Below are 12302 nucleotides of genomic sequence, written 5' to 3' on the forward strand. Positions count from 1 at the left end.
CTTGAGACTACTATGACATGGCTTTTGTTATTGCTTACGCCATCCGTTCTAAATTATAAGTCGCTTTGACTTTTTTAGTTGATCTATTTTGCTATGCATCTAGATATAATATTATGTCCAGATACATAACAAAATGGATGAACCAGAAAAGTCAAAACGACTTATAATTTGGAACGGATGGAGTATTTAATAACTCATCCCTGAATAATATAATCTTGAATGAAGCTTTTGCATGTATGGAGTACGTAGTTCTTGCTTCCTTTTGCACTACCAATTTACAGTACCCTGCAGAAAACACAAGATAATTAGTCACCAGCAAAATTTGAAGGATAAAGATTTTCTCCCAAAGAAATAAATTAAAGTTTGGTTTCGCTGCATACTGGTTGTAATCGATGACGATCTTGCCGGCGTCGAGGTTGCCGATGGCGGCGAAGGCCTCCTGGGAGAGGTCGAGCGTGGCCTGGCAGCCGGTCGACGATCTTGACGGTGACGGAGCCGCCGTTGCAGGGGTTCGGGGTGTCGTTGGTGCCCCCGACGCAGGTGATCGTGTACATGATCCCGCACGCCGCGCCTCCGTTCCACAGCGAGTCGCTCGCCGCCGCGATCATCGTGCCCTCGTCCTGGAACCCGTAGCATGCCGACGCTGCATTGCAGCACAATGCACCACACGCTTCATGTGTTAATTCAAGAAAACAACGTGATATGATGATGCCATATGCAGAAATGTGGTTCATGATGTAATGTAGGGCTAGTAGATCGAGCAATAACGTACGAGTGTAGACGGTGTAGTAGGTGGCGGTGCCCTGGTCGAGCGACGCCGAAACGAGGCAGACGAGCAGGGTGGCGACGAGCAGAACGGCAGCAGCCTTCGCCATGGCCAGCAGCGGGTTGAAGCTAGCTACTCGATCTATGCAACGGCTCCTTTTCCCGTCGTTGAGAGAAAGGCTAGCTAAGCTAGGCGATGCTATTGCTTTGCTTGGTGTACGAGTGGCGATCGATCGATGCTATTTATAGGAGGACGCGCGTGGAAAATCGTGGCTTGCTGCATGGAAAACCCAGGAGATGCCAGTGTGCACGCCTATTCATGATGACGCCGACTACCCACCTGCCGGTCGACCTGGAAAAAATTTGGCTCCATGCGGACAAATTTAGCAAGAAGATGTAGATGAATACGGGGCACGGGTCTCCCTTGTGTTGGGGTCAGAAGAAAGAAGAGAGTTTGCCCGCCGGCCGGTCGCTGTGGCTGGACTGGACTTGCAATGTTGGCCTTTAGTCCAACTGGTTAGAGCATCCCGGTGGCACTACTCAGGTCCTGGGTTTGACTCTCCGTGAAAGCGAATTTTAAGCTAGGGTTAAAAAAATCCCCTCGTCTGTCCCACGTCAAAGCACAGTTCTAAGGACCGGTCTGGTCTTACAGGGTGACGGTGCCACTGTGTAAGAGTGGGGCAGGGGTTCGGAAGTTTTCTGGGCCTGAGAAGGTCTTTTTTTTAATGCAATGCCTGAGGGTAGTCATATCCTCGTAGGTCCAGTTTTTTGAATGTCCAAACTCTTACATGTCGCTAGCAAGTCAAATTTTCGGCAACTGCACGTTTCAGAATATGCCTTCGATTCATCAATATGTATGCTGGCGAATCCGAGTTTCTTCCGGGCCGGCCGGCTGCTATATATTTTTGCGTCGTTGGCTACTAGCGGGGGAGCAGCTCTATCTCGGTCGAAAAACCAAACGAGATTAATTCGTTTGCCATCTCTGAGAGGCAACGAGAAGACTGACTTATGCAGCAGCATGCATGCATGCATGGACAGGGACTAATATTGACTACGCGCACAACGGTCAAGTTAATCCGGTGCAAACTCATGAACAAATGGATCACGGCCGCCATAACGTAATGTTGGACAATAACAACCCAGTTCCATTTCTAGAGAACTAATCTCCGGCGGCGCTATACTTTGAAGTCCAATGTTGTGCCATAGCGTGTGCGGCGCGTCTATTTGTCAAGTAGTAATTTTGCATGTGTTGCATATTTTGTCTGTCTATGAAATACTCCATTATAAGTCGTTCTGACTCTTTTAACATATAATTATTACTATACATCACTACACAAAACACTTTTAGAAGTAGACATTCTAATTTTCTAGATGCGGCCATCCGTCACGCATTTCCGCCTCCGAATATTGATTAATAGAGGCGGACACCTTAAGGTGTCTTTCTTTGAAAATCGATTAACAGAGACATACATCTTAACTTCTCAACTACAAAATTGTAGATGGCGTTGAGAGCTACAATTTTGATATAAATTTTATCTTCATACGAATCATATAGAAAAATTATGAATTATTTTTTAATGAAACCATTTTTAGATGCGGACATCTTTAAGATGTCGCGGCTAATCGATTTTTAGAGATAAATGCTTAAAATGGCCACCTCAGTTAATAGCGATTTTCACAGACCTGATATCTTAAGATGCCCACCTCTGAAAATCGGTTTACAGAGATGGCCCACCTTTGTAAATGTTTTTTAGAGGTGTCCATTTGCCTGGAGGTCACCTGGCCATTTACGGAGGTAGTCTCGAGATATACCCGCCTCTATTAATCAGAGAGGTTGTCTTCTAAATTTGTTTTTGATAGTGTATCTTAACGTAGTAGTACATATCTAGCTACATAGATAAACAGATAAAGCTATGCACCTAGCAAAAACTTATAATTTGGAACTGAGAGAGTAATTTGAATGCTCCATATTCGTTCTTCTCCAAATAGAAGGAGAGTATTTCTTGCCTCGTGTGTGTGCATGGGAAATTGCAATAGGATTATTAAAGGTGTGCTTGGTTGTGGGTTGCTTAGGGACGAAGTGGATATGTCACTTATATCGTTGTTTAGTTCAGGGACAAGTGGGATGTAACTGGATATTCTCCGAAAGAGAATATTCTCTCAAGATGTTGTCCACAGGCGCACATCTCAAAACTAAGGTATCAATCCTCATGTCCTTCTCTTCTGTTCTTGGCTTTCTTCTGTTTTCTTCATCTTTCTTGCTTTCGTTTGGCTGAGGTGGTGGCGGTTAGATGAGTTGGGCGTGACACCGTGGGCGGGCATGGGGCGGCTGAAGGAGTAGGGTGGAGGGAAAAGGAGCGCCGATGGTCTCCTTCCTAGGTGGAGGAGCAGGGTAGAGGAGCTAGGCGGGCGGAGGAGTAGGGTGGACGGCAAAGGAGCGCAGTCGACCTCCTTCCTAGATGAAGGAGTAGGATGTTCGAGTGCGGGTGTCCTTTTGTTTGGTCGAGGATGTGGTGGCCAGAGGAGTTGGCCGGGCGAGGCACCATGGGCAGGGGTTGCTGGAGGAGTGGGGTGGGCCATTGCGGGCAGGGGGAACTAGAGGAGGGAAGGAGCACAGGTGGCTGAGGACTTGGCGATAGTGTGAAGAAGGAATAAGAAGCTGAGAGAGGATGACAGGTGGGTCCTACTTAACGGATGACTAACATATCTCAAATGGTGATGTATCCTCTTAATCACAATCCCTCCGACCAAACACAAAACTAAGATGATGACTCCGATCCATCCCTTTCAACCAAACACCAAACGAGACCATCCCCATCCAAAAAAAAACTAGAATGAGTCATCCCATCTCATTCTCAAACCAAACTCACTATAAGATGATTTTCATGCCACGAATCAAGGTGCAATGTATAGTAAGCAAAATGATGATGTGGCCTTTGAGTTAAGGAAGAAAGAGAAAGAAATGGTTTCTCATGCAAAAATATCTTCACAAGAACCAAAAAGCATGATGTGGGGATAGGAAGATATATAATAGGCGGGTGAATAGTGGAAATCATTTCTTAGGAACATATAATTTCTCTGTGTAATATCTACATGACATTGTTGCAACTATGGAAACTGCTTATTAGGATTGTTCTCAAACATTATTCTTGTTGGCAAAATGAATTCAGAATATGCGTACATATCTACAAATATTTTTGGGTTAGTATCTATAAAAACTATTGCTTCCAGTGTAGGCAGATGTCACCCACTCCCGGTCACACGGAGGGCCTCAATGGGAAGTGGGTATCTTATGTCCAGTCATTTTAGACCTTGTTTGGTAGGGTTTCTCCTTAAGGGAAGGGCTCCTTCGGAAGAGCCAAAGTCATTCTGGAGGAGCCACAAAACGGCTTCGGCTCCACTTTTTTTCACTAAAAACGGCTACTCCTATAAAATCGTTTGGTTGGGCTCCTCCACGGGAACCATAGCCGAAGCAGAGAAGAGCCCTACCAAACGGGGCCTTATTGCCCTCTCTTTTCTGCTTTCCTTGTGTTCTTTTTTCATTTCTTTCCTCCTAAGATGTGGATATGCATCGCTGTCCATTTTTTTATTTATATTGATTTTTATTCAGGAATTTGTGCTAGTAATTTTTTCAATCTTTTTGCTCAAATAACCTTTTCCCCGATTTTGTTCCTGATTTTGTCCCTATTTTTTGTTTCTGATTCTTGTTTCCAATTTTTTGTTCTGAAGTTTTTGTTTTCCAATATTGTTTTGATATTTTTAATATAATTATGATATATTTTTTTGTTGCGGCAATTCTGTGTACCAATTTGTTGCTCTAACTTTCGTTTTACTTAATTTTGTCATATAAATTTAGTGCATGACTTCGTTGCACAAAAGGGTACTACTCAGTACTAAACAATCATCAAATCAAAATAAGATAGAACATGAAGCCCTAAAACGAGAAGAGAAGAACCATCTTTATTCGAAGTCCTAATAAACTACTTGACATTTTATTCAAAAGACCAAACTGATGGCCCCCAAAACGCAACTAAACAAATACACATGCTATAGTGACCATACAACTCCTTTAGTTCGTCTCGTTCTTTATCACCTTCTGGATGTGAACTTTTGTGGAATCATTTCTATGTGTAGTATCTATATGATCTGGAACATTATTCTTGTTGACAGAAACTTTTGTGTTCCAACTTTTGTTTTATTCAGTATCTTATATAAATTTAGTGGTTCCTTCTTTTTAACATAGCGGGTAGCTCTCTTGCCGGTTCGTTTAAAAAAATATATAAATTTAGTGCATGAGTTTAGTGCATGACTTTGTTGGATACAACTCAGTACTAAACAATCATATCATATATAAAAAAGGAGAAGAAAAGAACCGTCTTTATTCAAAGTCCTAAACTACTTGACATTTTATTCACAAGGACCAAACATGAAACATGGCCCCAAAAAAGGCAACTAAACAAGCCACCACACAGTTCGTTTAGTCCTCGTTCTTTATCACCTTCCGGAACCACCGAGCTGAGTCCTTGGGGTACCGAACGAACGTGTTTCGGTCCACATGTACAATTCCAAATCTGGCGGTGTAGCCGAGCCGCCACTCAAAGTTGTCCAGCAGTGACCAGACAAAGTACCCAAAGACATTTGCACCATCGCGTATAGCACATTGGAGCTCATGAAGGTACTTCTCGAAGTAGTCTATCCTGAACTTGTCATACAGGGCACCCGGCAAAGTTTCATTTCCCGGTTGGTCAATTCCTGGGAATATATCATAGTTAAATTTTGTATGAAGATTATATTCATGCTTTTGAGATTGTATTGTATCACAATATATAATGTTGCTGTTTATTCTCTGAAAATTGGTGAAGAGGTGCTGGGACTTGGTGATCTACGTACCGCTTTCGCCGATGAGCATGACAGGGTTGTTGAACTTCTCCTTTGTCCAGATAAGAGCCTTATAGAGCCCCCATGGAACAATGTAAAGCCAGTCCGAGTATGCCTGCATAGGTTTTTACATATATCAGAAAGTCATTGCATATATAGCTTGTAATTCTGTTCATTTTCAGTCATATGTGGCTATATTACTATATATCGGTGAAAAATGTGTTACCCTTTTTCCAATGGGCACGCCGTCTCGCTCATCTGAAAAGATGATCGATCGGTCCAATGTGTTAGCGACACAAAAGAATAAATAAACATCAAATGAAGAAATGGTTTTTGTTTTATCTCTATTTAGTAGTAGTGCATGTTGAAATGAATAACCGTACATGAAATTTTGACATGCCAATCGTTGCGATAGCTCGTATCTGTCTCGTTGACGAAGTTGCTGGCGTAATACGTCGTGTAGTGGTTGATGGCGATGTAATCTGCTGAACCTTTCACCATTGCAGACTGCTCGAAGGTGAAATTGGGCAGCCTTCCCATCACTATCTTCTCCATCGTCTCCGGGTAATGGCCGTAGGTGATTGGGTGCAGGAACCTGGAACATATAGTTGAAACAGATCGATTCATGTTTGGTTCAACCTAGACATCACAGCACATGCATGTTTTTTTTATGGTTGTGTAAGGTTTATGATCACCAGCCAAGGGTGAACATCCTAGCCCGGTGCGCCGCGTACTCGTCCTCGATCGACTTGGTGAGCGGCTCGTACCAGACGAAGTCAAGCAGGATGCCAATCTTTCCAGCCTGATGCTGAAACAATCATGGTTTTTGGCGTGAGCATGCATGTATGCAAACGAGAACAAAACTGTGAAATGCATCATGTAGTCTATAGCTAGAATGAATGCTGAGAGGGATTGCATTGGGTGGTCACTAGCCTTGTACTTCTCGCGGTATAGCTTGACAGCAGCAGCATGTGCTAGGAGAAGGTGATGGCCGGCGATGTACGGCTCGGTGGCGGAATTGCCGCCGAAATGGCAACCGGTGCATCTGCCAGGGGCGAAGAAGGCGTCTCCGTAGCCATGGTTAGCCACCATCTTGGGCTCGTTGATGGTGAACCAAAACTTCACCCGATCGCCGTATGTCTTAAAGCAAAAATCCGCGAATGCTGTGAAATCAGGCCTGCGAAAATGATAGCCATAATCAGAAAAAAAATCAAGTCAACATATATATGGGTTTGAAGGTGGTAAAATAGGATTCTCTCTATGAAACAACATATATAACATTTTTAATAAAACAATACCCTAAGTTTATTTTTGTACTTTTAATTACTGCCAGAAAAAGATGGTGCGTATCATGGAGACTTACACAATTCTGGGGCTTAACCAGCCATTGTACTGGTCTTGCAGCACCTGAGGAAGGTCGTAGTGGTAGAGAACAACATAGGGAGTAATATCTGTTAAACAAGCAAAAAGACTCGTGATCGAGTGGCATGAGTGCCCACAAATCTGAAACGTGTAGCAAATAAAGAAATTGCTGCAGGAATTGGACTCGAAGGAAGGCGAATAAGATCAATTGTATGTTGTTCTGTTTTTTCTAGATATATAGTTTTTTCTACGTATGTAGACATAACATATATCTAGATAATAAGTAGCAAATATTATGAATCTAGAAAAGTTAAAGCCACTTATAGTTTGAAATTGAGACACTAGTAGAGAAATGGGTTGTAGTCCCGGTTGGGAACTGGCTTTAGTCCCGGTTTCCCAACTGGGACTACGAATCCAGGACTAAAGGTCCTGGCCTTTAGTCCCGGGTCACATAACCGGGACTAAAGGTCTATCCTCAGGAGAAAAATAAACGAAATTATAGGGAGACCTCTCTTGCGATGTGTGAGATTCGAACCCAGGACCTCTTTCCTCGCGCATAAACTCCTTACCAATTCAGTTGTACACCACATGTGACAGTGTCCTGGACGCTCTCATTTTGAATTGACCTGTGGGGTACCTTTAGTCCCGGGTGGGAGACCTTTAATCCGGGTTGGTGACACCAATCGGGACTAAAAAATCACCCTTTAATCCCGGTTGGTATTACCGGCCGGGACTAAAGGTTGAAGGACCTTTAGTCCGGGTTGGTAACACCAACCGGGACTAAAGGTGACCTGCTGCGAAAGCGTGCCAGGACAGGGGGCCTTTAGTCCCTGTTGGTAGCTTCAACCGGGACTAATTCTTCCTTTACTCCCGGACGCAAAAAATACCGAGACTAAAGCCCAAAATCAAAGTGGATGAAAGATCATTTCTCGTGAGAGAGTAATTAATTAGCATCACGTACGGTTCGCCAACATGTAGTGGATGAGCCTGTGGTAATAGTCCACGCCGTCCTTGTTGATCCTCCCAATTCCACCTGCATTTAATTTCCCCCCAAAAAAACAAAAGACGCAACCATGCATGTTACTGCTGTGATGAAACAAAGCCCTATATATGAATCATCGAGTCCATCACTGACTGTGTACTATATATGTTTCATCGATCAACACATACTGGGGAAAATGCGCGACCATGAGATCGAGAAGCGGTACGCGTCGAATCCAACCCGGACCATATTGTCCACATCATCCTGCATTGTGCCACCAGAAAAAGAAAAATTACTTATCAATGGATCACAAATCAGCAATATAATCAACACATGAGTCATTCAGACATTTCGCTTCACGAACCATGTAGCGATTGTACTCGTCGACCGACACTTCCGCAGTCGCGTTATCAGGAGTAGCGCCTGCATGCCCAAGCACACATCCATCCAAAGACGACGCCATCGATCAGAGAAGCACCATGTGATGATGAAATATATAGGAGACATAAAATGCCGTGATGATGCTGTCATGCATCTCGACTCGATCTCACCTGGATACTTGAGGAAGGTGTCCCAGATGCAGGGGCCTCGTCCGTACTTCAGCGTGTTCCCCTCCACTTGGTACGCCGACGACGCCGTCCCGAAGACGAAGCCGGGCGGGAAGTTCTCCCTGGTGAGGTTGTAGTGCTCCCCGGGCTTGTTGCCATGGGCGCCGAGCGCCAGGGAGAGGACGACGAGGAGGAGGAGACCGTGGAAGAGTGGCCGGAGGAGCAATGGCGCAGCAGCAGCAGTCGCCATGACGGAGGACAGTGGTGAGAGCGAGTCGGAGAGACTCAGCAGAGGTGCGCTATATACGGAGACCGGAGAGCGGAGGGGACGCGATCCGGCAGCGGCATGCAAGAGCAGAGCTGAAATGGTGGTGCTGGGTTTGAACAGGCTACGAGAGACTGTTTCTCTCGTGCGCACGTAGCTAGCTGCATGCGTGATGAACACTCTTCTCTTCCACGTAACTCTCGTCCTGAACCACCAGTATTTTCGTAATTTTGTCGTCGGAGTTTTGGAAACGAAGGGTGGTGATTATTAGTCGGCTTTAATTAGTTTGATTTTTGTTTTTGAGAATTACAGCAGACCCTCACAAGTCACGCACACTCACCCCTATAAATGGACGCACGCAAACCCAACCCATACGAGTACCCAACCCATATGAGATTTTTCAAAGACTGGGCCAGGAAATCCTCAAAATTGCACTGTCGACGACAACATCACCTACCACTAAATGCATAACGCCGTTACCACTAAATGCACGTTACCACTAAATGCACAACGCCGTTAAATCCTGAAATATTTGCTCCTGAGTTAAGTTGGCGTGTGTCGATCTGCATGTTGCTTGGTAGAATGGGCCGGCGTTCACCACGTGGACATAGTGTCATGGGAACTTTTCAGGGTTTTGTAAAGTATTTGTCTGCTTCTCGATCGTCAGGTGACGGGTTTTTATCCTTTTTCTAGCTACTGTACTTCATCCAACAACTCAAATTGGTACTGTGGAAAAGCAATAACCCGATCGCATTTTGTCACCTGTTTATAGGCTAGATATGTTTACGAGTTTAGGAATGTCTACTGTTTGATGTTTTGGTCCAAAATTATTATCCTTCCAAACTACTCATTCCGTTCTAAATTATAAGTCGCTTTGACTTTTATGGTATATTAATTTCACTATGTATCTATATATAACCTATGTCTATGTACATAACAAAATCTATACCGAAAAAGTCAAAGCGACTTATAATTTGAAACGGAGAGAGTATAAATCATTTTGGTTTTATCCTAAATTAAACTTATCTAATTTGACCAAGTCTATAAAAGAAACATACTGACATTATTTACAACCCCAAATTAGTTTCATTTAATCTATCATTCAACATGTCTTAAGAGTGCACTTATTTGGTATTCTAGATATTAATATACATTTCTATAAACTTTGTCAATGTTAGAGATGACTAAGCCAAAATGACTTAATTAGGTCATATTTGGATTCATAGAGCTAATAGTTAGTTGTTAATAATTAGTTTCTTTGGATCTAAACAGATCTAGCTAATAGTCTACATAATTGTTAGCCGAATATCTAACTAACAACTATGTCACTAGCTAGTTGAGCCAAACCAACTAGTAGCAGCTAATAGTTAGCTAGCTAATATTAGCTATGAGCTATGAGCAAGCTAACTATTAGCGGCTAATAATGGTTGCAAATAAGGTATTATAATTTGGAATATAAGAAATTAGCCAACAAAAATATATTTAAGGGCGTTGGTCGCACGTTGGGTCGGCATGGCTAGCGCCAAGGGGCGTCTGAGGCGTAACCTTGATTGTGCCTTTGAGCGACATTAACAACGATAGCTTGGCAGGGGCCTCGGTTTGGCGACGGCGTCATGGTGTTGGCGAGTTGTGCTCATCCGTGGCGTCGTCAATGGTCCTCTTGGCATGCCACACTTCAACACGGCGAGTGTGGATGGATGGCTCGGGGCTTAAGACTTGGCCAACGGGGCAGAAGCCAATGACGGTGCTACTCTCCCTGTTTGGGGCATCATTGAGGTGCCCCCTCTTCCGACTTTGCAAGGCTCTTTGGGTGAAAGCCATGTCCAGATTCCTATACGAACAATGGTGGCGCTCCCGATGCTACATCCTTCCTTAAGGTGTCGTTTTGGAGGTCTTGTTCACTGGTTGCCTCTTGGCACTACTCTTGCCACACCACCCAAGGACGTTTGACTTGCTTGAAAGAGTTTTCTACGGCGAAGTTGGAGCTATTGTGTTGAGGGGTTTGGCATAGCTCAACAATGATAATGCTCAACAATCTCTTTAGGGCGATGCTAGTTTTCCCCATAGGTATGTGTTGTGACTTTTGAGGTTTAGGCTTTGGTCCTTTGCAAGAAGTCAAAGCTACTCGGCTATATTTCCAAGCTCGACAATGATAACTTGCAGCAGGTTGTGTCGTTTCGGGTTGGTCGTTTTGGCCTTGCCGTTGATGTTAGGGTTTGAGGTTTAGGCTTTGGTCCTTTGCAAGAAGTCAGAGCTACTCGGCTATATTTTCGAGCTCGACAATGATAACTTGCAGCAGGTTGTGTCGTTTTGGCCTTCGTTGATGTTAGGGTTTTCAATTGGTTTTCCTTTAATTAACCATGCAAGTGTAAGATCTTCACGTCTGGTTTTCCATACAAACAAGGTCAACTCTTTCTACTTAATTGAAAGACAGAGCTTCTACCAGTGCGTTCAAAAAAAGCAGTGTTCTATTGTTTGATGTTTTGGTGCAAATTACTACCCACTCCGTTCTAAATTATAGGTCATTTAGCTTTCATCTTGAGTCAAACTTATCTAGTTTGACCAAGTCTATAGAAAAATATACTAACATTTATAGCACCAAATTAGTTCCATTTAATCCAGCATTCAATATGTCTTAAGATTGCACTTTTGTAGATGTGTCAATATATACTCCCTCCGTATCGCAATTAGAAGTCGTTTATGACAGGATTACGCTTACCAAGGAGTGCCAAAGTGTGATTAATTAGGGGAGAGTTTTCCTTCTTTACCCTTATTAAATAGGACTGCGGGTGTCTCCTATATAACAATTCCTCATAGTCTGAGTGGTAAGCGATTTGTGGACCGAGGCTGGAGGTCCAGCGTTCGAATCCCTTGGCCGCACTATTTTTTCTGGACGCTCGTGGGAATTTGCATGGCGCTGTGCACGCTTGCTGCTTGCTCTCGCATGCACGCTGGTTGCGCGCTATGCCGCGCGAATTTTTTCAGTTGCCGTGTGTGTAGACTTTTTCGTTCACTCTTTGTTTCGCCTGGGCGCGTTTTTTTGTTCGTTTGGCGCTCAGCGCTCAGCAGGTCGAACAGTTCGGCTGCCTGCAGTATTAAAACGCCGGCATCGGTTCGACTGCCTGGAGTACTACTGCCTTGCCTTGCTTGTTCATCTAGCCATGGTGTGCGGTGGCGGCAGCCGCGCGTGTTCTTAGCGGCGAGCGGTTGGCCTATTGACGCCGCGAGGGAAGGGATCGATTGGGCTCTTAACGTGCGGCGCGGGATGCGAAGCGCGAGCTCTTAACGCGCGGCGAGGGATACGAAGCGCAAGGGGCAGCATCGTCCAAACTTTGCTTTGGAGGCCAGAACGACTTCTAATCGCTCAGATCCGTCCATGGCCAGAACGACCGCTATTTGTGATATGGAGGGAGTATTCTATAAAGTTTAATTTGCTAATGTTAGAGGCAAAGCCAAAGTGACTTATAATTTAGAAAAGAGGGACTATAATAAGAAATCGGCC

The 12302-nt window shown here is 44.1% G+C and overlaps 1 protein-coding gene and 1 pseudogene across 1 annotated transcript; both read right to left on the minus strand.

The window, feature by feature from the left end:
* Positions 1–275: 275 nt before the first annotated feature.
* On the minus strand, positions 276–875 carry LOC136526504 (EG45-like domain containing protein; annotated as a pseudogene).
* Positions 876–5123: 4248 nt separating this feature from the next.
* Positions 5124–8808, minus strand: LOC136528880 (beta-glucosidase 38-like). Its single transcript, XM_066521875.1, has 11 exons — positions 8539–8808; positions 8352–8410; positions 8176–8251; positions 7967–8038; positions 7007–7094; positions 6577–6820; positions 6339–6451; positions 6027–6238; positions 5870–5901; positions 5656–5758; positions 5124–5517 (listed from the first exon to the last, which is right to left on the minus strand). The coding sequence occupies exons 1-11, from the start codon at positions 8783–8785 to the stop codon at positions 5243–5245; spliced, it is 1521 nt and encodes a 506-aa protein (XP_066377972.1). The 5' UTR covers positions 8786–8808; the 3' UTR covers positions 5124–5242.
* Positions 8809–12302: the final 3494 nt, after the last annotated feature.

The sequence above is a fragment of the Miscanthus floridulus genome, chromosome 19 (assembly GCF_019320115.1).
Source record: "Miscanthus floridulus cultivar M001 chromosome 19, ASM1932011v1, whole genome shotgun sequence".
Lineage (NCBI taxonomy): Eukaryota > Viridiplantae > Streptophyta > Magnoliopsida > Poales > Poaceae > Miscanthus > Miscanthus floridulus.

Coding starts and splice junctions, on each gene's coding strand:
- LOC136528880 (XM_066521875.1), bottom strand. CDS start 8,785: ATGGCGACTGCTGCTGCTGCGCCATTGCTCCTCCGGCCACTCTTCCAC. Junction 8,252..8,351: donor ACGAGTACAATCGCTACATG/GTTCGTGAAGCG, acceptor GGCACAATGCAG/GATGATGTGGACAATATGGT. Junction 6,239..6,338: donor AGGATGTTCACCCTTGGCTG/GTGATCATAAAC, acceptor TATATGTTCCAG/GTTCCTGCACCCAATCACCT.